Source organism: Cardiocondyla obscurior, linkage group LG14, assembly GCF_019399895.1.
Source record: "Cardiocondyla obscurior isolate alpha-2009 linkage group LG14, Cobs3.1, whole genome shotgun sequence".
NCBI lineage: Eukaryota > Metazoa > Arthropoda > Insecta > Hymenoptera > Formicidae > Cardiocondyla > Cardiocondyla obscurior.
In genome coordinates this window covers 1416167-1438610 of record NC_091877.1, presented here as the reverse complement: position 1 = coordinate 1438610, position 22444 = coordinate 1416167, and the positions used below count along the sequence as shown (strand labels likewise).

The following is a 22444-nucleotide window of genomic DNA, read 5'->3' as shown; positions in this document are numbered from 1 at the left end:
AAATGGACAAATTAATTTTTATAAAAACACAATACTAAACTAATTTAATAAAATTTACATTAAAAACGTTTTCTTTCAGATAAATTATTTTTCTTAACAAATACGACATATGTACGAATAATTTTTATTAAACTTTATTTTCGTACAAAATAATATTTGTAAAAAAATATAATAATTATATATTTTTATATAATACTCAAGTCTTAACAATTAATCGGAATCGGAATCACTTATCACAACAAATTTATCCTGAGTTTTCTTTGACTGCGCGTTTCTCCCACTCTGTTTAAAAATATAGATGTGCTCATTAGACATATATAAATTAATATGTTTTTAAAATAATTTTAAGACTTGCACATACCAGCATATCTGTAATAGAAGCGTTACTTTCTTTAACCTTTCCTCTGCCCCGACCTCCTCTAGATCCTCTACCACCTCTAGAACCTCTACCTCTTCCTCTAGACTTAGTTTCAGTCAAAATTGGATTTACATTTTCATCGCTGTCACCACTATCGGGTATGGTAATACTGCGATTTGACTGTTTAGCAGCTTTAGGACTGATTGGCAGTGGTCTACTCAATACTTCCCGAGCCTACAAATATATTATTCGTAAGAATTATTAATGAAAATATTATACACACATATTAATAAACTTATGCGGTGTCATTACATTAATCTGCTCCTGGTAATCTTCTGACAATCTTTTATCGCGGAAACTTTTGATTTGCTCGCGAATATCTTCTGATGTCTCAGTATCTTGAGTTTGTACATATTCAATAGTTCTTGTCATTTGATCTCTAACAAATACGACCATTAATGTAAAATAAAAATTTATATATTTCTCGATTCTATTTCAGAAAATAATATCACTAATTACCTTACGATATTTTTAAAGGCATCTGTATCACTGAATTCAACGTATCGATTTAAGGCTTCATTCAATGCTGTCACAGTTAATACTGTTAATTTATCCCTATTTTCCTCCATATCAAAATATTTTTTAATTCCACCTGGTACTGTGCTAGTCCATTCTTGCTCTGCCTATAACAAGAAAAATTCTGAGCAACGTCAAAATATTACTAAAATAAAATTAATTTATGAATTCAGTTAAAAAAATTATATATATATCTTACATTTCCCTGAAATAATTCAGTAAAATCATCCAGATCATCGATTCCATCTAAAATATTACGTCTTTTATCTCCACTCTTCATTTTACGAAACAGAATCATTTCCATTGGATTAGCAACTTCATCACAATATTTTTGCGCCAAACTAGAAACATATTTTTTTATCTTTGAAGATATTTAAAATAAAAAAATAAAATACATATAAAATTAAAAGCTTTGTAATATAAAAATAATACAGTATTTACAAACCTTAATGTATCAAACTGTTCATCATCATTATCATAAAATATTCTTAATCGAATTAAAGGTTGATGTGGTTGATTAGGATATTCTAAAATAAATTAAATTTTATATTATAAAAAATAAGTTTGCGTATGAAATAAAAATAAGGTACTTAAAAATAATCAACGTACGTGTTAGTTGTCTAACAACTTGAGGCATAATCTCATTTTCAATATACTGATCCACAAATTGACTTACAGAATCTGCTAATGAAGAGCAATTCCGTATTTTAATATCATGATCACGAAGAATCAAATTTTGAAACACAAATGGTCTAACACTTTTTAATTTTAATTTTTTCATTTTGAAATTTTTTTTATTTATTTTAAGAAGACCCACATGTTTAGGCCTTGATTCACTTTCACATAAAGAGGTAACAACAGAGCTTCCTGAAATCAGTTTAATTTAAAATATTTAATAACAATTAACTTTTGAAATATTATTCTGCTATATGTATGTATCATAAAAAAAAGTTTTACCTGGCTGTGAAATAAAGTATCCTCCTTCTGAATTAAATTCAGGATCAATACGACACTCATGTTCGTGACCCCAAATAACAAAATTGAGAAATTTATGCAATTTACTTTCTGATATATAAGCATAATTACCATGTTTAACACGATTTTGATGTAAAACGAATATATTGAAAGGTTCTATATCCTTTGGTCGTAATAATTCCACCTATTTTAAAATGTTACATTAGTTTGCTTTGTTTAATCAGTTAGAAAAACTCATTTAAAATAAATGTACCTTCTCATCTCTGTATAATCGCGATAATCTTTGATCATTAATATAACTCAAACCATAAAGTGCAACATAGGTGTTACGTTTTTTTAAAATTATGGGAGCTACAAGTATGCGAGTAAGGTCTGTCCATTTTCCAAAGTAATTTACAAGTCCAGTAGCTGACAGTACATCCATTGGTCCAATAGTACCAAAACCTATCAGTCAACAAATAAGATATAATTAATTAGTTTATATCAAATTAAAATTATATTATGCAAAGAAAAAAAAGTACTTGGATCATCATGATTGCCATGAATAGTGAATATTGGCATTGAGACATTTAAATTTGGATCTTCATAATTTACATGCTTCTGTGCACAATGTTGAAATACCATGTCTGAATCACTCATGAATTCAAGTTCACATTCTCTAAAAATACGACAAAACAAATAAATATTATCTCTTTTTTTATTAACAATTATTTTTTATTAATTAACTTTTTATTTATTAATTTTATTTATTTATTAATTTATTTATTTTATATTTATTAACAACTATTTATATAAATTGGAATTTAATATGATTATTACTTACTTAGTCCCCAGGCAATATTTTCGTAGCAATTCCAAGCACTTAAGTAATGCAACTTGCGTTGGTTTAGTATCATGAAACAAATCACCACCCAGCAGAATAAAATCAACATTATTGTCCTTGCCATACTTTAGTATTTCCTCAAACGTTACAAACGTTTCGTCTGATTGTCCGCCTGTCAAGAAATAAACCAGCGTTAATCGTAAGGCTTAACTTCGATTTGTGCATGCTATTATGTCTTTTCTTTCGTCTGTAGCATTTTATAAAAAAATATTATCGTGAAAACCAACCTCTCTTTTTGCTGTAATCAAAGCCAAGATGAATATCCGTGGCTACAAGGATTTTCATAGTATCCTCTGGATCCAAGTCCGCGTTGGTGGCGGTACTCGACATCTTTCTCGTGTAAAACACCACTCGTTAATTAATTAATAATCCACTTTAATGTCAGACGAGGATGTACACGTGAAACAACTAACGATTAGAATGGCGCGAAATGTACGCTGTGCTTGTGTCTTCTTATCTTACTGTCGTTGAAGTAAGCCAAACCTGCCAAGTAAAAGAACATGTGATCAGCTGAGCAAAAAATCTTTTTCAATGCCGATATATTTCTTGTTATTAAAAAGTATATTGATAATCAAATATTTAATTCTTTATTATAATTAATTAAAATGATAATTTAATCATGCGCTTATATAGGTGGTCGAGAAATTCGAACTAAACAAAATAATAAATCTATCAATTTTGGAGTTTCTCGCTGCCGAGTCTCTGAAAACGTTCGAGTACTATTAGAAGATTAGACAGAATAAATTGATGGTCAGTGCGATGTTCCCGCCAATGTCGTGGCCACACCTTTTTTGTAATGGTTGCCGTTCCCGTCAACGTCGTGGCTACGCCTTTTCTGTAATGGTTGCCAGTTAGTTTTGAAGAAATTCACTACGAGTCGCATGGATTTCCGGAGGTAAGGTTAAGGAACCGGGACTCCAACCAGCAGTTGACACAAGTTGACAGGAGCAGGTGGAGCAAATCAGAGCTGTTTATCGTGTCGCATAACGGAACGTTAAATGGTTTACGAAATGAATAATAGTAAAACGAACATGAAAAGCTGTACTCAAGAATCTGTTTGCAAGTCAAGAAATAAAACGGACGAGAAAGAAGAAAATGCAACGTATGTTGTAATCTTTTTGGTACTGATGTAGTTGTACTGTAGACTTTTAATTTGTATTGTTTATTTGATGAATTACATTTTTCGTAAAAAGTATAAAACTTAGTGAGATAATAAAAATTTACGTGTGTTTTTTTCGATTATATTCTTTACTAGTAACAATCAATTACTGAAAAATATAAAAATATTCTATAATATGTAAATGATTTAGCAAAACATATAATGAATTATTAAAATAATAACGATATGTTAAAAAAATTTTTTTTTTATTTATAGAGACTGGTGGCTTTCGTTTGGAAGCATAATTACACTTACTTTACTCACTAGATTTTACAAAGTTACAGAACCACAACATGTATGGTAAAAAAAAATCATAAACTTTATTAATCTTATTTAAACTTTAATAAATTCTTTTTAGAGATAAAGTTCTTAAACATTTCTAAATTACAGTTGGGATGAAACACATTTTGGTAAAATGGGCAGTTGGTATATAAATAGGACATTCTTCTTTGATGTACATCCACCTTTAGGAAAGGTAAATTTTACAATAACTTTTTCAAATTCTTTAAATAGAAAATTACAGTACTATTAATTTTAAAATATTTTTTGTTTTATTCTAGATGCTCATTGCTTTGTCTGGATATTTAACTGGCTATGATGGAACGTTTGCTTTCGAAAAACCAGGAGACAAATTTGAAAATGTCAATTATGTTGGGATGAGAATTGTAAGTTGATTAAATTTTTATATATTAAAAAAAAATTATAAAAGAACTTGTAATTTTTCGGCGTTATAATTGTAGGAATTTAATAAAAAAAAATTTTTTTTTATTTTAGTTCTGTACAGTTTTGGGTGCAACTACTGTCCCGTTATCGTATCTTATTGTATGGGACCTCACCAAATCAGTTCGCGCCTCTGCACTCGCTGCCTCCCTTATTTTATGTGGTAAATTATAAAATTTTGATCGTATATAAACGATCCTTAAATAATCCTAAATTTGAGAAATTAATATAATTTTTTTCTATATTGCAGATGTAGGATTGTTAACGTTAAATCAGTATATCTTACTGGATCCTATATTACTGTGTTTTATGATGTGTGCGACATGGGGCATGGCACATGTAGCGTCACTTCGGGATTATCCGTTCACACGACGTTGGTGGTTGTGGCTGTCTTTCACTGGAGCTTCGCTTGCATGCACTATTAGTGTGAAATTTGTCGGGCTTTTTGTCGTTTTACTCGTGGGCCTTTACACCGCGTACGAGCTCTGGCGAGAATTGGGTGATCTATCTAAGCCTATCGTGAGTAATTTTACTATAAAAACTCAATATCTTAAAATTTTTTATTTCGCAAATTATGTGTTTTTTTTAAACTGGTATTAATTACTGATTAACAAGCTAATTAATGAGTTTATAATGATATTAAATTAAGTCTGATGTGAAAATAATTAAGTCTGAATGTGAACAATCAGTTCCCAAAGAATGATTTTGATTTTGCAGTCTTATGTGGGGAAACATTTGTTAGCAAGGTGCTTTACCCTCATCATATTACCAATTTTACTTTACATGCTATTTTTTTATATTCATCTTTCCGTTTTAAATAAAAGGTAAGAATTATAGTATTAATATACAGATAATTTTTCTGCACAGCTTTTTTAATCGAATACCTTTAGAAGCTTTATATCAGTTTTTTTTAAATATAATTATATATTCAAACTGTTAATAATTTAATTTACAATGAACATTGTATTTTGTTTAGTGGAAGTGGCGATGGTTTCTACAGTTCTGAATTTCAATCGCTGTTACGCGGAAATTCCTTGTACAATGCGACAATGCCACGACAATTGGCGTATGGTGCCACTGTTACATTAAAAAATCATCGCACGGGGGGAGGTTACTTGCATTCCCATTGGCATTTGTACCCCGAGGGAGTCGGTGCTAGACAGCAACAGGTTGTTATATATATATTTTTCTACTTATAATATTTATATATATTTATTTATAAGTAGAGAAAAGTCTCTGAGTATTTCTGATAAAGTAACTAATTATAGATTACAACCTATTCCCATAAAGATGACAACAATCTATGGTTAGTAAAAAAATACGATACGGACGTGATATCACCAGAGCCGGAATTAGTTAAACATGGTGACTTCGTGCGTTTGGAACACGTTACAACGAAACGGAATTTACATTCACATAAAGAAATCGCGCCGATATCGAAGAAACACTATCAAGTCACTGGATATGGAGAGGTAAAATATTTCAATATAATTTTATAACGTTGAATCTTGAAGTCTAACTTTAAATACCATTTTTCTTATTTATTTCAGAATGGTACGGGTGATGCTAACGACGTTTGGAAAATATTAATAACGAATGGAAGGGATGGCGACGTGGTAGAGACGGTGACGAGTAAATTAAAATTTGTGCATTATCTTCATCATTGCATATTAACGTGTAGTGGCAAAACATTGCCGAAATGGTTAGTAGCGATTATATAATTAATTAAATTTTGCCATAGTTTGTGTAGAATTAATTTGTTCTTATACGATAAATTTTTAATTTGTGTAGGGGATACAGTCAACAAGAGGTTTCCTGCAATCCTAACATGAGAGATAAAAATGGATTATGGAACGTCGAAGATAATCAATATGCCAAATGTATGTAAGCGAGCAACGTATACCCAATTTATTATTGATTAATAATTAAAATGACATACAATATTAATTATTTTATTAGTGCCAAATGTCAGTTTTCAAGTATACGCGCCAGGATTTCTCAATAGATTCTTAGAGTCTCATGCTGTAATGCTGCAAGGTAATTCAGATTTAAAAGTGAAAGAAGGAGAGGTGTCTTCACGACCATGGCAATGGCCTATAAATTACAGAGTAAGCTATCAATTTTTATGTTTCGTAATATTTTATTTTTACATTAATACTCTTAGTTAATACGACGTTATCATTTTGAAGAAAATTCTGAAATAAATCTTTATCTCTTTTTGCAGGGACAATTTTTTTCAGGAAACAACCAAAGAATATATTTACTCGGCAATCCCATTATTTGGTGGGGGAACATAGTTTTTCTTGCAATATTCATAATTCTTTATGTTCACGCTTCTGTACGCGAGCAACGAGGCTGCGTTGACGATGCTATCGTTATCGAGCAACGTAGTAAATTAACGCACGCAGGCAAATGGCTCTTTCTTGGATGGATACTCCATTACGTTCCTTTCTGGGCGATGACTAGAGTGCTGTATTTTCATCATTATTTTCCAGCGCTATTATACAATTCTATGTTGACCGGAATTACGTTGAATCACATCATTGAGAGCTTTCTACTGTTACTGCCCGGCAAAGTAGGAAATACGATTTATCATGTCGTTCTGGGAACGGTAGTTTCTGGTATTATATATAGGTAAAGATTTAATTTTTTCTTTTTCGCTCAAATTCTAATTTTGCAATAAAATACCTCGTCACAATACATACTTTCAGAATATCTTTGAATTTTTACTTGAACGGAATTTTTATTAAATAAAATATATGTAATAACATTTTTGTATCAAATTTAAATTGCAGCTTTTATCTGTTCTCGCCGTTGGCTTATGGGATGGACGGTCCGTCCGCCATGGATCCCGACAGCTCAATGCATTCTTTAAGATGGATGGAATCTTGGGAATTTTAAAATTTTATTTATTTTATATATAGTGCAATGCAAAGTATTTTATATACATATACTTGTTTCGCAATATAATTAATAGTACAGTATATTTTACACTGTACTACTGGGAATACTAGTTTGTCTTCGATAACGACTGGTATTGGGAAATGCTCATTATATTTATATTACTTATATTTTTGTACTTAAATTATACATATCAATTTTTACAATATATTTATATTTTATATTTTCAATAAATTATTCGTAACATTAAAATGTTTTAATAAAAAACTAATTACTGTTATATGTTTCAGTTGTGCTAAAATTATTTTGTCGAAAACTACATTTATTCACGCGCTCCAAAAGGCTCGATCGGTGCTTGAAAGCTGCCGCATGTAACGCGCGCGCGCGAGCTTTTGCTATCAGTGATACGGAGACGCACGCGTATTGCATTGCCCCTCACGGTATCACCGCTTTCGCCGCCGTCGATGACGACGATATTGAAGGACAGGGCGAGAAGCGCTCTTGGATATTCGGTCAGTGTGCGCTTTCCTGCGCCGGCGGACCGCCGCGAGATAGTCGTCCGGAACGGGCTGTGCATCACTGTGGATCAGCGGATGCTGCAATCAGCGGTACGTCGGCGACCGCTCGTGCCGGACATATTGCGGGCTCACGAAAATAGGTAGGGGTAACGAAATCGTTCGTGAAATTATATCAGTGACTTCGTTGCGCGGAGAAATATCATCTGCTCCGTTTAAATAAAGCGAACGCAATCGTTCGTGCGTAAGCACTTGTTGCTGAGATCGCATCCCAGCTAAACGTTCGATGGAGCTTCTACATAAAGAGCTTTCATCGTTGAACGTCTTCTCGCGTACCTCGTGAGCGTCGCAATGACAACTTGCGCAATGAGTCGCATTGACGTGAACGCCGGGAGCATCTCGTATACGAGTGTAGCGAAGATGTGATTTATTTCAACATTGTATATATAAATCGCGCGCAATTGTTCATAATTTTTAGTATCAAAGAAGGAAAAACTGTACCTGTCATAATTTTTATGTTTGCGTATGCCATTTATTTTTATTCTTTTTAAATATTTTTTAATAAATTCAATTGTGGTTTCTAGAAGGTAAGTAAATTTTAAATGGTCTTCATAGCTTGTGATAATCTTATCTTTAAATTTGATTATATTTTACATAGATGTAGAAAATGCTTTAAATTTTTAGAATTAGTTTATTAATTTTTAACATTACACATTAAAAATTTGGCAACGCTTGTATTAACAGTTTAATTTAAGATTTTGTTTTCTATCAATAGTTTTGACTAATCGAGTTATGGATAACATGAATAAATTAATCTGCATGATGTTTCCACCGCCTACCGCTTCGCAATCTCGGTTTTTTTTTTACGTAATTTAACGATAAATGACGTCAATATAGTTTAACAATCGATGATTCATCGATACTTCTTATTAGAGCAATGATTACGAATCGTAACGTAATATTTTTATGTTAATCCATTCACTCTGAATTAAAATTAATTTTTAAAATTTTAATTAAACTTTAATTAACTCTTTAGTTCTCAATGATCTCTTGACTTTAACTTCTCGCTATGTAACTTATAATAATTAAATTGCGTGTTAAGTTTTTTTTTATGTTACAAAAGGATTTATTGTGCTTGATCTCAATATGCAAAGTAATCTTGGAAATAGTGGCTGAAAGAAATCGTTCATGACGCTTAACATTAATGTCATTCATGCGTTTCTTCGACGATAAGCATGCGGGCAGCTTGTTGCTTCTTGCGCTGCTGGCTACAGGAAGTGTGAATTAACGATGGAATCTGACCTACTTGACGGTGCATATCGGTAGAGATCTACTCCTTTAATCTTTTAAGTAAAATTCATCCGTCACAAATGTGAGAAAATAGTCGGATGTAATTATTTTCGAGCGCGAAGAAGAGACTGCGTAACTCATAGTTGAAGACTCTCTTTTCCGTTTATCGATCGCAATATTGCGCATCTGAACGCATACAGTATCTATTACTCGACGCTGATAACAGCTGATAAGACATTACTTTTCTTATCCCACATGTTTAAAAGCATTTTTACGCCAAAGTCTGAACATAAAATAATCCGCCAGATATTAATACAATAATTTTTTCTGCATTTTTTAGTTGTTTACTCAATTATAAAAGATTGATAGAAATATGTTTCATATACAATTGTAAGAAATTTAAATTTTTTAATCGTACATAAAAAAAAAATAATTTACTCTTTAACCGCGCATTTGTACGCCTTCATTATAAGTTACATTTTTCTTTTTTCTTTTTCGCAGCAACTTGCTAAATCGGACGAACATCTTCCTTATGTAGCAAGACGTCGGATATGCGAAAAAGCGCCTTAGCCGTGCTGTTGGCATGGACACTCGCAGCCCATCAGGGATTATGTGGCAAGTTGGAGAAGATCGCCCAACAACCGAGCAACATCTTGGTAGATTATTATGCCTATCGTCACATCTCTATCATCCACTTCAATGTACCCGAGCGTGCCGTCGCGGTTGCCTTCAAGTACGTATACTGAAATGCATATTAGTTAAAAATGTTTCATTAATATAAAATATATTATATTGCACTTTAGATTTACGGCAAAAGAAGAAAAGACTGGCGGGATAGGTAAATGCACACCGCTCAATGTTTCACTGCATCTAAAATCCGCTAGTCTACCATTCGTCTCTCCCGATGGCTCGAAAGTCGCCGCGAAACTGTTGGAGACGAAAAATCGTCGGCGACATTACAGTATAGAGATGCAGAGCAGCGGCGAGGAATATATGATCAAGATAGAAGCCCCGGCACCGGGTGACTGGTACGCAATTGCCTTTCGATCTTGGACCGATCCTGAGGAAGGAAAGATCAAGCAGCAAGGTAGAAAGAAAACTATAATAATTTTTAATAAATTAAAGAATTAGGAACGAAATAAAACTCACATATTGATTTGTAGGTCTCAGCGTGTCTTGCGAGACGGTGATGGACGCCGAAATGTTTGTCGAGATGTCGGCTACAACATCGTTAGTGGATCCTGAGATCGAGTACAGGGTGCAGCTAGACGAGACCTCCGACACAGCGATAGCGCAATATCTTGTGCCGGATATCGGTCTCGAAGAATTGACCCTGTTTCTAAATTCGTCCTGCGGTGAAGATTGTAACATTGCCGTTTATATCACAGCAAAAGACAATCTCGTCAGTAGCTTGCTCAACTCCACGGCGACGTCGGTTCTTTTTAAGCCTTACGCAGGCGACTTCCACTACGTAACTCTTCGTCTGTTGTCCGGAAACACATCGAATGTGACGATGCAACTGCCAATGAGCCGCCAAACGGACGTCGGGATTGATCAGGTGTCGCCGGTGGTGTTGTCGAGGAAAACTTTTCCTGAATTCTTTCTATTCGATTATGAACATCTGCAAGGCAACAATACGAAGCCTCAGGCCTTCAACGTTACCGCCAACGCTCTCTCCGTCCTCAGCTTCGACATCGGCCGAGTGTACGATGTCGGTGGCACGGTCACCCTGGGTTTCAAGTTGGTCGATGTGGAGGAAAAGTACAAGAAGAACATCGTCCTCGTGGCCTGCGTTTCTTTAGGTTGGTTGTGTGTGTTCTATAAACCACCTTTAATCAATTAATTTCTTTTAGAATAAAAATAGATAATTATCGACGTCTCCTTCAACGAGCAAAGCTTGGAGATAAAATTAGATCAGTCGCTCGCACGATATTTCATTACACAAGCAATCTTTATTTTACGCTTCAAGATGTATCAGGTCAGTTCGTAAATAACTTTTTCTTTTGGAATTTCTTAGGATACTATTCCAACATTGGCTCTGGCGGTGGCTGCGTTCGCGCACAGAGTCTAACAACAGCAGACATGTACGTAAATGCAAGTGAGCCGGCTTACGTCCACGTGCCTTTTCCCGAAGCGGGCACCTGGTACGTCAGCTTACGCGTCTTCTGTCCTGACGATGACAAGATAATGAGCGATACCAACAGCTCGAATAGCAGCACAAACACTAGCTCTTGTTCCTGCGGACGCGCTTGTTTGCAGGGTGACGTTGCGTGCGAGAAATGCGACTGCTTGTCACGCTGCACCAGTGTTCAGGTGGAGAGCATCGTATCGTCGTCACCATGCGTCGAAGGCCGTTGTGGTGGCCACGGCAAGTGTATGCACTATATGAGCGGCGGCTTCGTCTTTTCGGCATGTCACTGCACCGGTGGTTACCGCGGTTTTGATTGCGCAGACAACACATATGTTCTCAGCACCAGTGGCATACTTTTACAGCTGCTCGCCCTTACATTCAGTAACTTTGCCTTTCTCGGCTCAATCTACGTGGCGATACGACGCGAGTACTTCACCGAAGCGGTGGCCTATGTTGCTGTTATGTTCTTTTCCACGTTTTATCACGCCTGCGAAGCTGGTGAAGAGGTCTACAGCGTGTGCATTATGCGACTGAGCGTGTTGCAGTTCTGCGATTTCTTCAACGCGTTGCTCGCTATCTGGGTGACTCTAGTAGCGATGGCATCTTTCGGGCCGCGAATGACTGCTTTTTGCCAGGTAACTGGCGCGATTATTCTCGCGATGGGCGCCGAAATGGACCGCACTGCGCTCTGGGTGTTCCTGCTGCCGGCCGTCACCGGTTCCGCTTTAATCGGACTGTCTTGGGGACTCAGATGCAGGAAAAAGCGCACTATCAGATATCCCTCACGTCCGTACAGGTAAGAAAAAAAAATCATACTTTATTGTTAAAAATATAATTTAGAAATATTATTAATAGAATAAACTAACCTTTTTATTGTATTTCAATTTTTTTTCTTTATTGTAACACGATAGAAGAATCTTCTGTTTCTTTTTAGGACCATTTACTTCCCGGCCGGAGTTCTTCTCGTTTCTCTAGGTCTCGTCTGTTACGCGTTCCTGCAAACACGCCGGAATTATTATCTCATTCACAGTCTGTGGCATATCTGCGTTGCTATAGGAGTTATTCTGCTTTTGCCGAAGCGCAAATATATGCAATGATAATTGAATAGCGAACGCAACTAGGAGAGATTCGAATAAAAAAAAACTGGTGATAATATTGAAAGCTAAGAGATGTGATAGGCAACCAAAAAAACATCAGGGAAATTATTACAATAAATAGCGAATTGATTTTTATACGAAAGGAATCACAAGCAGTCTTAGTATTTTCCACGTAAAGACATTTTGAAAGTGTCGTTACATCTTGGCAACATCATTAAATAATATTAATTATTTATAATTTAAAGATTTATCTATATTGAATAATTTACTTGAACAGAGTTACCTTAGTAGAATTTGAAACATAAATCACACTTCTTTTATAAAGAAGTTTATTTCCCTTACAATTAACACAAAGATGTGTGATTCGCTTCGTAATAAGATTATTCCATTAAATTCGATATTTACATATAATATACATACATACATACACACACACACTCACACACATATATATATATAAATATATCTCAGAGATGTTATTCTTCTAAAAAGGTATCGATTGCATATGCATAGAATATTCCAAATGAACTGGAATTAACTTGGCAAGATTTATCAATAGCATATAAAGTTTAGCAATAAGACGCGACACATATAGCAAATTTAATGACAGTATTAAATCAAGATAAGTCGTCCGGAAAAGAATTTTTGCTCATTTTAATGCATTAAGAAAACTAAAGAAAGTGTGACATCGACATTAAGATGTTTTCGTTCTTCATTTAGCTTTCGATAAAATTAAATCCCTGTTGAATGTAAATATTAAAGTTTGAGAATCGTACCCGAAAATATCGGAAGAGAATAATTATCACAGTCATTAATGAAATCAACGTTGGATTTTATAAAGCTGTTTATTGTTCCATGAAGTATTTTTGAAACGCATTTTAACATTCCGAGGGTAATCTATTGATCGTACGAATATAAATCACATCGCTACACTTCGTTAATTCTGTAGCGAACGGTTTGTAAGGACCAATTCTAAAATACATAAATTATTAAAAACGTGATGAAGGAACAAAGGATTGTCGTGCGAATAGTGCTGTTTTTTATTCACACGAATGTTTTCTGCTATTCTTAGTCGTTTAGTAGAAGTGTAATTTTAAACTCTTTAAATCTTTTCTTTTTTTTTCTTTAGAAATAAATACCTCGCACAAGAACGTCCTACTCCAAAAGTAATACGCGAAAGCGAATAAAAAAATAAAGATATACATGTCTCTTATATTTTATAACTGACAGCTATAGCGTACATGTAGAAATTATATTCTTCTATGTAAAGCACGTATTGCGTAGGACATGTTTTATAACAAATTTAGAACCTGTTAGTTTAATTTCAGCATAATTAATTGTATAATTTTTTTTCTTTATATCACTCATAGATATTAATAATCTATATATTTCCTCTTTTAGCTGTGCGATTTAATTTTTTAGCTAATAATGTCTAGATAGGAAGACAATGCTCGAAATAGAGTTACTTTTATCAAGTTGCCTTGCACCGTGATAAGAGCGGAAGAAGGAAATGAGAAGGAAACCATTGTGTCTTTACTTTCAGATTCATCCCTGCGCCTGTATATGCATGCTGCATTATTCGGCGAAAAAGTAACGCGTGTATATAGATATATAAGTTAATACGACATCGTCATGGGCAGTGCCTGTACTGATTGTTGACACTGTGTTAAGCGCGATGCGTCGCGACCGTATTGCGACTCTAGTCGATTCTATTTTCCTCAATGTGAAAGCCATATAGACCATATAACATTTTCTACACGTATCTAAACTGAGACAGAGAGAGAAAAAAGAGTGTGTCACGCTGAACGCACGTAAATGTACGGAGGTTTCGCCGATGAAAATTTCACTTTTGTTAATTTACGAATATACACACATACACACTCGGTACACACAGATATAATTCTTTATGTAATAAAGATAAATTTATCGTTATATTCTTAATCTTCGTTATATTCGAAATTCTATCTTGTTTCTTTCTCATCTTGCATAGAACGTGAAGATATACGCAAGACAGCGAGCTGTTAGTTTTATGCGCTTTTCTTCTTCCCTGATTTAATTTATTACTTATAGTACAATCATCCTTCTTTAAAGAATATGAAAAATTACATAGGCAGAATGTTACACCGACGAGGAGGCAGTGGGTGTTGCAGCGCGTGCGTTTGCTGTCGCGATGACGTTAGCTAACAACGATAGCATCGTTTCCATCGAAAAGCCACAATGCGGATACGATCTCGAGCAGTTTCTGCCGTTTCTTCCAGCAACCACTGCTTCCTCGATCGCCGTACCCTGCATGGCCGTGCGGAACACTTGATTGGTGGTGATCGCGTTTACCATTTTTTCGAAAGACGTAGCCTTTCCGTCCTTCTCATCTCCGCTATCGTTCTCGTTCTCATTTTCACTAACCATTGTAGTGGCCGCCTGCTGCGAGTAAGTGCATACCGCGCGTTGCATGCACGAAGTCGTGTCTATGCCATGACGAGCCAGGACATCGTCGATTCTCGTTAGAGTCTGGGTGAAACCATTGTCCTCACCTATATCGAGTCGATTATATCAGGGATGCTGCAGTAGAATATTAATAAATTAAATAAAAGGATAACTTACTTCTCGCGTACGCGCCATAAGTACCCGAAAGAATATAAAGCAGCTTCGGAATAATAAGAATTGATCCCACGCCTATAATAGCTCCTAAGAGAAGTCCGCCAAGATCTATCTTCGCCGGTGCATAAGGAGATACTCCGTAGCCCTAGGTAGGATTTAATTATATTAATTTAATTAGTCTAAATAAAATTATTTTAATTACAGATAGTTTTAAAAATAGTGCAGCAAATTTTCTTTGTCTTAAAATAACTTTAAAAAAATTTTTTTTAGTAGAAATAAAACAGAAGAGACGACAGAACTTCCAGAAAGTATGATTATTTAGATAAAATAAAAATAGACGAGAAAATGCGATTCTATACTTACGCTCCCTGTTCCTCCAACATTGGTGAAACCAAATCGTGCCTCCTGACTACGATCCGCAATGTCGTTCGTCTCAGATTCGCGTTTAGATGCTTCGTTCTGCTGTTTAATTTGCGACGATGGCATGGCTATCTGATCCTGCGCCTTTGCCTGCTTTTCCATATAACTGATAGAGCTCGGTACAAATCTGTCGGCATGACACAAGACATAGATGACGTATTTGCGATAACAAAATTGACATCCATATAGATATAAATTAATTATTAAAATCAAATTACCCTCCATCGTCGAACTTTGGACTGCAATTGACCAGAATAGCGAGGCAGCTTACTGCTGCGATTAAACTTGGCGAGATGTAAAACATTATCTAACAAAAGATAAATTAAGTGGTTGACAGAGTCATTGAGATTATATTACGTATATGTATATTACATGAACACAAACATAATTCGAGATAATTCGTACTAAATGTAAATTAATAAACGTAAGTTATTCGATTAAGGATCAAGTAAATACCTTTGGCAATAAGAGCGAAGTGAACTCTTTAACATGTAAAACGCAAAGCTTGAGGTCAATTCTGGAATAAGATATGGCGATCTACAGTCACGAACTGGCTGCGCGGTGCCTGGTTTCTTGCATATATATATTCGCTCTGGTCGTCTGAACACGAAAAGTTGTGGACAATAATTGAAGCCCTGGTTTCGCTTTCATTGTTAAGTCTTCGTGGTGCATGACGTCTCCCCGTCGCTGTCACCTTCGTCGCCGTGGGCGAAGAGAAGGCCGTCTCATCTTCTTCTTCTTCTTTAACGGCTGCAACAGCCCGTCGCGATTGCGCTTATCGCTACTTGCTCGAAATACCGAAGCTGAAATAATGAGCCGCCCCCCTAACAACGTCCTCGCCTCTTAGGATGTTCACTGACTTTTGACACTCGGGATTTCGCGACTTCGGCTGTCATCTTATGACTTAAGTGATCTTTTTAACTGTGTTACGACTTCCGGTTGCGCGTTTTGAAACACCCGCAATCTCGAGGGTAGTTATCGGCCGCCGTAACCACCTACAGAATTATTTACATTGACGTTTCCAAAGAGTATCGTTGCGCAATCGATGCCCCGATTCGTAAATATAAATTTTGCATTACATGTTATAAAGGAAAATCTTTTATGACAAATCTGTGAATGCGTGTAGTCGCGAAAGTTTCTCGCTGATATAATCGGCGAATTCACGTCAAGAAATCATCGCAACCCTTCCGGTGAAATTTCTGGGAAAAGAAATTCCATCCACAGACGTTGACACATTCAGCGAACGTCAAAGAGGAAGATAGCGCGATTCGAATTTAAGCTCTCCCTTTCGCGAGGTTCGCGTGCTGTGCTCTCCCCCGGCTCGAGTTCGAAGAAGTCCGTTCTGGACAATGCCCTGGAAAATTCGGCGAAAGCCACGGCTGGCCAGGTCTATATTTATATACATATATACATATACATACGTATGATTTTTTTTTTCTAATTTTGTCGTCACGTTCGTGCGCCTTTTTATCGTAGGTGAAAATTCGCGAGGGACGGTCGTTCACATAATTACTGGATTCTGTCGCTTCTCCTCCAATGCGGCGAGGTTCCACCTAGCACGACAGATTGTATAAAATGACTCGTGGAATGTAAAAGCAATTAATAGTGCATTATGTTGTGGATTTCGCCGCTTAGGTTCGTTAATTCTATCGCGAGTAATCGACATTTCCTGCTTTGATAGAGGTAGGCGAGCTTGTTATGAACAGGACAAATTAGTGGGGGTCCGCTGCACTCGACGTTGAAAAGCACTCGTATAGTACAAATGCATCTCATTACTTCGCGGGCGGCAGAAAGTCGAGGATATCGAGAATTCGGCAGAGTGTTAATACCTTATCCAATTCCAGATTCGCAAAAGAATTTTCGACATGAGGACCACTCCGACGGATTCAGTTGCTCTGATTTTTCTACCCTTTGCATTGTTTTTTGCGCGAGTTATCGGCGACGGCAATACGAGGACGTTTACCAAGTTTAATGGACACAAGTCGCAGTTCATCTCGTTTGACACTAAAGGTGGAGAAGTAGAAGTGAGTATATTACAGCAATTAATTGCGGGAACAAATATTAATTGAACGGATTCACTAATCTAATTTGTTACTTTTCGATCTCTAGAAATGTAATTTCGTTTTATATAGAGTTTACCCGAGAAATCTTTGCAGTTAACTGAAATTAATTTTGTAGATTAATTGGGATATATCGGTGCCCTTCTTCACAATACCATTGAATCACGTAAGCGAGACTGGCGAGGTGTTACCTCTGCTTAACGTTAACGCGAGAGGATTGTCTATCGCCGGTGTATTAACAGCCATTCTTACTTTGGCGGTGCCTCTCTTATCAAAGCAAGGCCCAGAAACGCAATATCATCGAAGTACGAGTTTAATTTTCTCGCTACTTCATGTTGAAATAATATTCTTATCATAAATACCTTTAACTATCCGGAATATATATTAATTTCTTTATCATTTTAGGCCTCGACTCGCAATGGTCGCAAATGGGAGATACGATAAACGAGATTATGTTCAGTAATCGCTACGTCACACCCTGCATTCAGCGCATCGCTTGTTCTATCGTTTCCGAGGCACGTCATTCTGATAATCCTACGAGTACAGACAAGATTATAGATGGATTGTCGAGGTAACAATAATTATTCAGTAACTAGTTTCTTTTTAAACTAGATTCACACTCATATCACGTTTCGTCCAGCGACGTTAACATTTCTAACATTAATGATATAAAAAATTAAAATAAGAAATAATAAAGATTACTATATCTTATATGAATATATGCAGAAATATTTAAATTACTTACATAAATTTATGTTAAATATTTTCAACAGTCACAAGTGGTTTAAGGATTTCACGAATGGTACCGTTCTTCAGGAAGCTATCAAGCTAGGTCGAGAAGGGCATCACAATTGCGAACGTATTTATAAAGAGTGCCTTGTGACGCCAAAAATTTTGAAAAGTATGATGGCTCAATTCGGTGCAATTTAACGTACGTTCAATGTTCTGTAATTTGTCAAGGTATTATTGATCATAAAATGGAAAACATTTAAATATTTCTTCGCGATCACATTCCCTTTTGTTACTAAATAAGCGAACAGTGCGTCGCGCGTCGTAAATGATTTTGCGAAAGCTTTGCAAAGTACACTCTGATTCGGTGAATCTGTCTCGCGTTCAATTTTAAATTATTCGCGATGTAATAAGCAAATTACATCAGAATGGCTGATCTTCATTATCCTGATACACGAGGTGTGAAATTTCGTTGCGCTTAAGAGAAACCGCGCCGCGTATTAAGATGACGCGCTTTCACTTTTGCTTTTACACAAATCGTTAGAAAACCACTGCTATTTTGACAAACACAACGAATCTAGTGTCATATATAATTCGTTCTCATTTGTCACTTTCACTCGAGGCAAGTGGTTTCGATTTCTTTAGAACAATGTAAGTGCAAGTAAAATAAACATTGTATTTTCTTTTATAACAAGAAAGTTGTCTAATAATATAGAGATATACAACGAATACCGTGTTACTATTTATAAATTTGCTAGATGTAGAATTGTTAAGTTTGTTATTCCACAATATATACAACAACGTTTAGCACTGTTTGCAATTATAATCATAGAAGAAAGTTAAGTATATATGAATTTTTATTGTACTTATTATTCCCTAAAACCTTATCTCAATCGAGCTTAAGAAGTCAACTTTATTAAATTAAACTTTTGTCTAAAATAAAAATTAGACTAAAATAAAATCAAAAGTAATTAAGACTGATAAAAATTTTGTTTTACCGCCACAGTCTTATCGTCGCCTGCATCATGAATCCCATTTTGTTTAAAGGACGCCAGCAAGTGTATGGCACTTGTGGCTTTTGCAGCCTTCGCGAGATCCGCCGCGGTTTCTCCTAACATATCAACGCATTGCAGATCTACACTGTTATTCAGTAAAAACTCGATTGCTTCCGTACGATTATGAAGAGCAGCATAATGCAAAGGTGTACGTCCGGAAAAATCCTTTTGCGATAAATCACCACCGGCCAGCAAATACGACTGCAAACGCTTCGTATTTCCGGCGGTTGCGGCCGAGCACATTCTCTGACCGATTAGCACAGCGTCACCGTGAAGATGCGCTCCACATTGCACCAGCACTCTGATGATCTAAAACGTCAGGTAATTATATTGACAAATTGCGATTTTTTTTTTCAGGCAAAATGTTTTAAAAAGAAAGTGTAATAGAATTCAAAAGCTAATTTCTTGAGAAAATGGTTTTACCTCATGACGATCATATTCTATCGCATCAGTAAGAGGTGTGCGATCAAATCGATCTTTAATGTGCACATTAGCACCCATTTTTAAAAGGCTTCGCACAATTTTCGTATCACCTTCGCAACAAGCTATATGCAAAGCCGTTCGACCATCTGCGTTCACTTGCGAGATATCCGCGCCCTAAATTAAAAAAGAAAACCCGAGTGTAACTGATTATAGTAAATAATTTAATTAATTTTGTTGCTTAAAAAAGATTAATTTAAATAATGAAGCAAGTGTAACAAATACTAACGTATCCTCGTAAAGACTCGAGTTTAACGATGTCTTGTCGAAGAACTGCGGCGTTTAGCATAGCCGGGAATAAAATCGATCCTAGTTCCTGAAGCTCAGCTGCGGAGGATAATCGCAAAGATCTAGCGACAGCCTCCACTAAATCCCAATCTTGTATAGTAGGCGGTCGACCGGCAGTTAGCTCACCTCGTAAATTAGTTTGCATCATTTGTCGCTTTGTCTCCGTGTCCCAATCGTTTTTCGATAAAACGTACGCAAGTTTCGTTAATGCAGCTTCAGGTGTCATGTCAAAACCCGATATTACACCTGCGTATTAACAGCAATGTATAATTTAATTAAGCAATATTAGTAAAAAAAATTAATAATTAATTGCTAAAAATAGCTTATTAAATAAACGTTGTACGATACCAGCTTTTTGGAGTAATTTTCCAGCCTCGTATGCATCCGAGACGCATCCAGTTGTGCATTGAGTAATATTTACGACGATAATACCGCGCTTAGTTGCCGTGTGTAATACTTCAAAGATGTCATCGCGATTTGTTGGAACATTCCCTGTACCATAAGATTGCAAGACGACTCCTTCGATAGGCGGTTGAAGAAATACTTTAACTAAATCAGATGTGATGCTGGGAAACAATCGGAGCAACCCTACATTTCTATTTAACGACGCGTGTACGTAGAACTTCTCCATGGTACACGGACGAAAAATCGAACGATAATCCACTGTAAAAAAAAAAAAAAGTATAAACTTTAAATATTTTAGAATTGTATCAGATTTTTTCTGAAGATAAAATTATATGTTAACTGCGAGCAAGTGATAACGAAATAAATACACTCGCGTTATTACATCTTACATTAATCTCTTAAAACTTTTAGATAAATCTCAAAGAGATCACGTTTTGATTTTTAATCTATGCGATAACCTTCGATCTTAATGTTTGCCGTGGCGAGGGGTGGAAAGTTCGGCGAGTGAAAAGCTTCGAAAGACGTTGCAGATGTCTTGCTCGTGCGACTCCCGCGCAGCAAGTTCGTACCAAAAAATACGCATACTTCTGGTATACTGTAGTTCGCCGCAATCACGAGAGACGCGAGAAAGTTGTCTAGGCCATCACTTCTCGTATCAAAAATCGGCACTTGGGAACCGGTCAGAATAACAATTTTGCCTAAAGCTTCGAGCATAAAAGATAGGGCGGATGCGGTGTAACTGAGGGTATCGGTGCCATGAAGTACCACAAATCCGTCGAAGCGCTCATAAGATTCCTAAAAAAAAAAAAGCTATGAGAGTGGCATTTCGAAAACTGCAACCTAAATTTCATTAAATATTTAATATTTCTAAATAAATCATATTTTTATCGATAGCTTATATTCGCGTGCCTTAATATCATTAGCAATACGAATCCATTCATCCATAGTCATATTACAGGAGTCACAGAGATTCGAGTATTCGAATACATTATAAACGACTCGACGACTATCGGTTGCAGTCATGCTGTAAAATTGGAAATATTTCGTAATTATTTCTTTTTAGTTTTTTCTTTAATTAATATTTGTAAATAAGTAATTTTTTAATGCTCACGGTAGTACGAGCGGTCCCATGGCCCCAAATCTTTTCTCGGCATACTCACGATCATGCAATTGTGGATATTTCCGCAGATTTTTTACGAATGAATTAGCTATCGGTACGAGCGCTAAAACAAACACCATTTCGTCAGAAATTTATTGCCAGTGAACTATGATAAAGATAATTATGTGAATCGCAGTAAATATAAAGATATCTCGCAGATTTACTGAGATTTTTTTTTTTTCTAAATTAATTGAATCAACAACGTGCACGAGAGGGGGCTTTAAAAATATATAATTTAAATTTAAATAATTTAAGATATCAAACAAAAAAATTACGTTACAAATAATTACCTCCTTGCTCATTCCTCATCATTCCTATCGTGCCACCAGTGTAAAGCACCAGAACGCGGCCTTCTGGTCTGTCGGTGTTAGCCATGTCGTCGGCGACGTTTCGTTTGATACTTTCCATATTTCTAAGCTGTTACTGTCGATTTCACACACGTTATCTTGTGACTAGATAAGTAATCGTGACATAATCATCCACGCACGACCGGTGCCTTTTAGCATGTATTACCGCCTCGACGACTTCTGCGTGACTGATCACTTATGCAAGCCAACAAAAGACTAACGGTTGATCAGATGTATTAGTTTTGCACGTTCTTTCGCTGATAACGTCTATCAAGAATCGTGCGCTTTATAAAATGCT

At 35.8% G+C, this 22444-nt stretch overlaps 5 protein-coding genes across 8 annotated transcripts; 2 read left to right on the top strand and 3 right to left on the bottom strand.

Moving 5' to 3' along the window:
• Positions 1–53: 53 nt before the first annotated feature.
• On the bottom strand, positions 54–3533 carry Mre11 (double strand break repair nuclease mre11). The gene is made up of 13 exons (XM_070665861.1): positions 3450–3533; positions 3020–3275; positions 2733–2904; positions 2431–2567; positions 2163–2353; positions 1892–2093; positions 1544–1801; positions 1380–1461; positions 1134–1275; positions 878–1041; positions 671–797; positions 362–592; positions 54–282 (listed from the first exon to the last, which is right to left on the bottom strand). The coding sequence occupies exons 2-13, from the start codon at positions 3120–3122 to the stop codon at positions 211–213; spliced, it is 1881 nt and encodes a 626-aa protein (XP_070521962.1). The 5' UTR covers positions 3123–3275; positions 3450–3533; the 3' UTR covers positions 54–210.
• Positions 3534–3654: 121 nt separating this feature from the next.
• Twisted (Protein O-mannosyl-transferase 2) lies at positions 3655–7852 on the top strand. The gene is made up of 14 exons (XM_070665857.1): positions 3655–3894; positions 4168–4251; positions 4342–4426; positions 4512–4616; positions 4726–4834; positions 4922–5190; positions 5389–5495; positions 5648–5840; positions 5940–6143; positions 6222–6373; positions 6463–6551; positions 6631–6779; positions 6896–7305; positions 7467–7852. Exons 1-14 carry the CDS (start codon positions 3791–3793, stop codon positions 7570–7572), a joined length of 2166 nt encoding a protein of 721 aa, XP_070521958.1. The 5' UTR covers positions 3655–3790; the 3' UTR covers positions 7573–7852.
• A 2076-nt stretch (positions 7853–9928) lies between these two features.
• On the top strand, positions 9929–14537 carry LOC139107944 (post-GPI attachment to proteins factor 6). The gene is made up of 5 exons (XM_070665856.1): positions 9929–10110; positions 10181–10464; positions 10541–11179; positions 11395–12304; positions 12443–14537. Exons 1-5 carry the CDS (start codon positions 9929–9931, stop codon positions 12603–12605), a joined length of 2178 nt encoding a protein of 725 aa, XP_070521957.1. The 3' UTR covers positions 12606–14537.
• On the bottom strand, positions 13343–16877 carry LOC139107958 (uncharacterized). Its single transcript, XM_070665881.1, has 5 exons — positions 16080–16877; positions 15842–15930; positions 15567–15750; positions 15207–15348; positions 13343–15136 (listed from the first exon to the last, which is right to left on the bottom strand). The coding sequence occupies exons 2-5, from the start codon at positions 15925–15927 to the stop codon at positions 14724–14726; spliced, it is 825 nt and encodes a 274-aa protein (XP_070521982.1). The 5' UTR covers positions 15928–15930; positions 16080–16877; the 3' UTR covers positions 13343–14723.
• A 136-nt stretch (positions 16878–17013) lies between these two features.
• On the bottom strand, positions 17014–22405 carry LOC139107946 (L-asparaginase 1). Of its 4 annotated transcripts, none has more exons than XR_011546588.1 (10): positions 22090–22405; positions 21752–21863; positions 21550–21664; positions 21099–21435; positions 20584–20898; positions 20177–20481; positions 19891–20064; positions 19411–19776; positions 18046–18628; positions 17014–17176 (listed from the first exon to the last, which is right to left on the bottom strand). XR_011546588.1 is itself a non-coding variant. In XM_070665858.1 (9 exons), the coding sequence occupies exons 1-9, from the start codon at positions 22205–22207 to the stop codon at positions 18512–18514; spliced, it is 1959 nt and encodes a 652-aa protein (XP_070521959.1). In that variant the 5' UTR covers positions 22208–22405; the 3' UTR covers positions 17635–18511. The 4 variants fall into 4 exon arrangements, 2 of the variants coding, with proteins under 2 accessions (XP_070521959.1, XP_070521961.1); XR_011546587.1 differs by lacking the exon at positions 17014–17176 and having other exon boundaries at positions 17635–18217; positions 18429–18628; XM_070665858.1 differs by lacking the exon at positions 17014–17176 and having other exon boundaries at positions 17635–18628.
• Between the last annotated feature and the right edge of the window lie 39 nt (positions 22406–22444).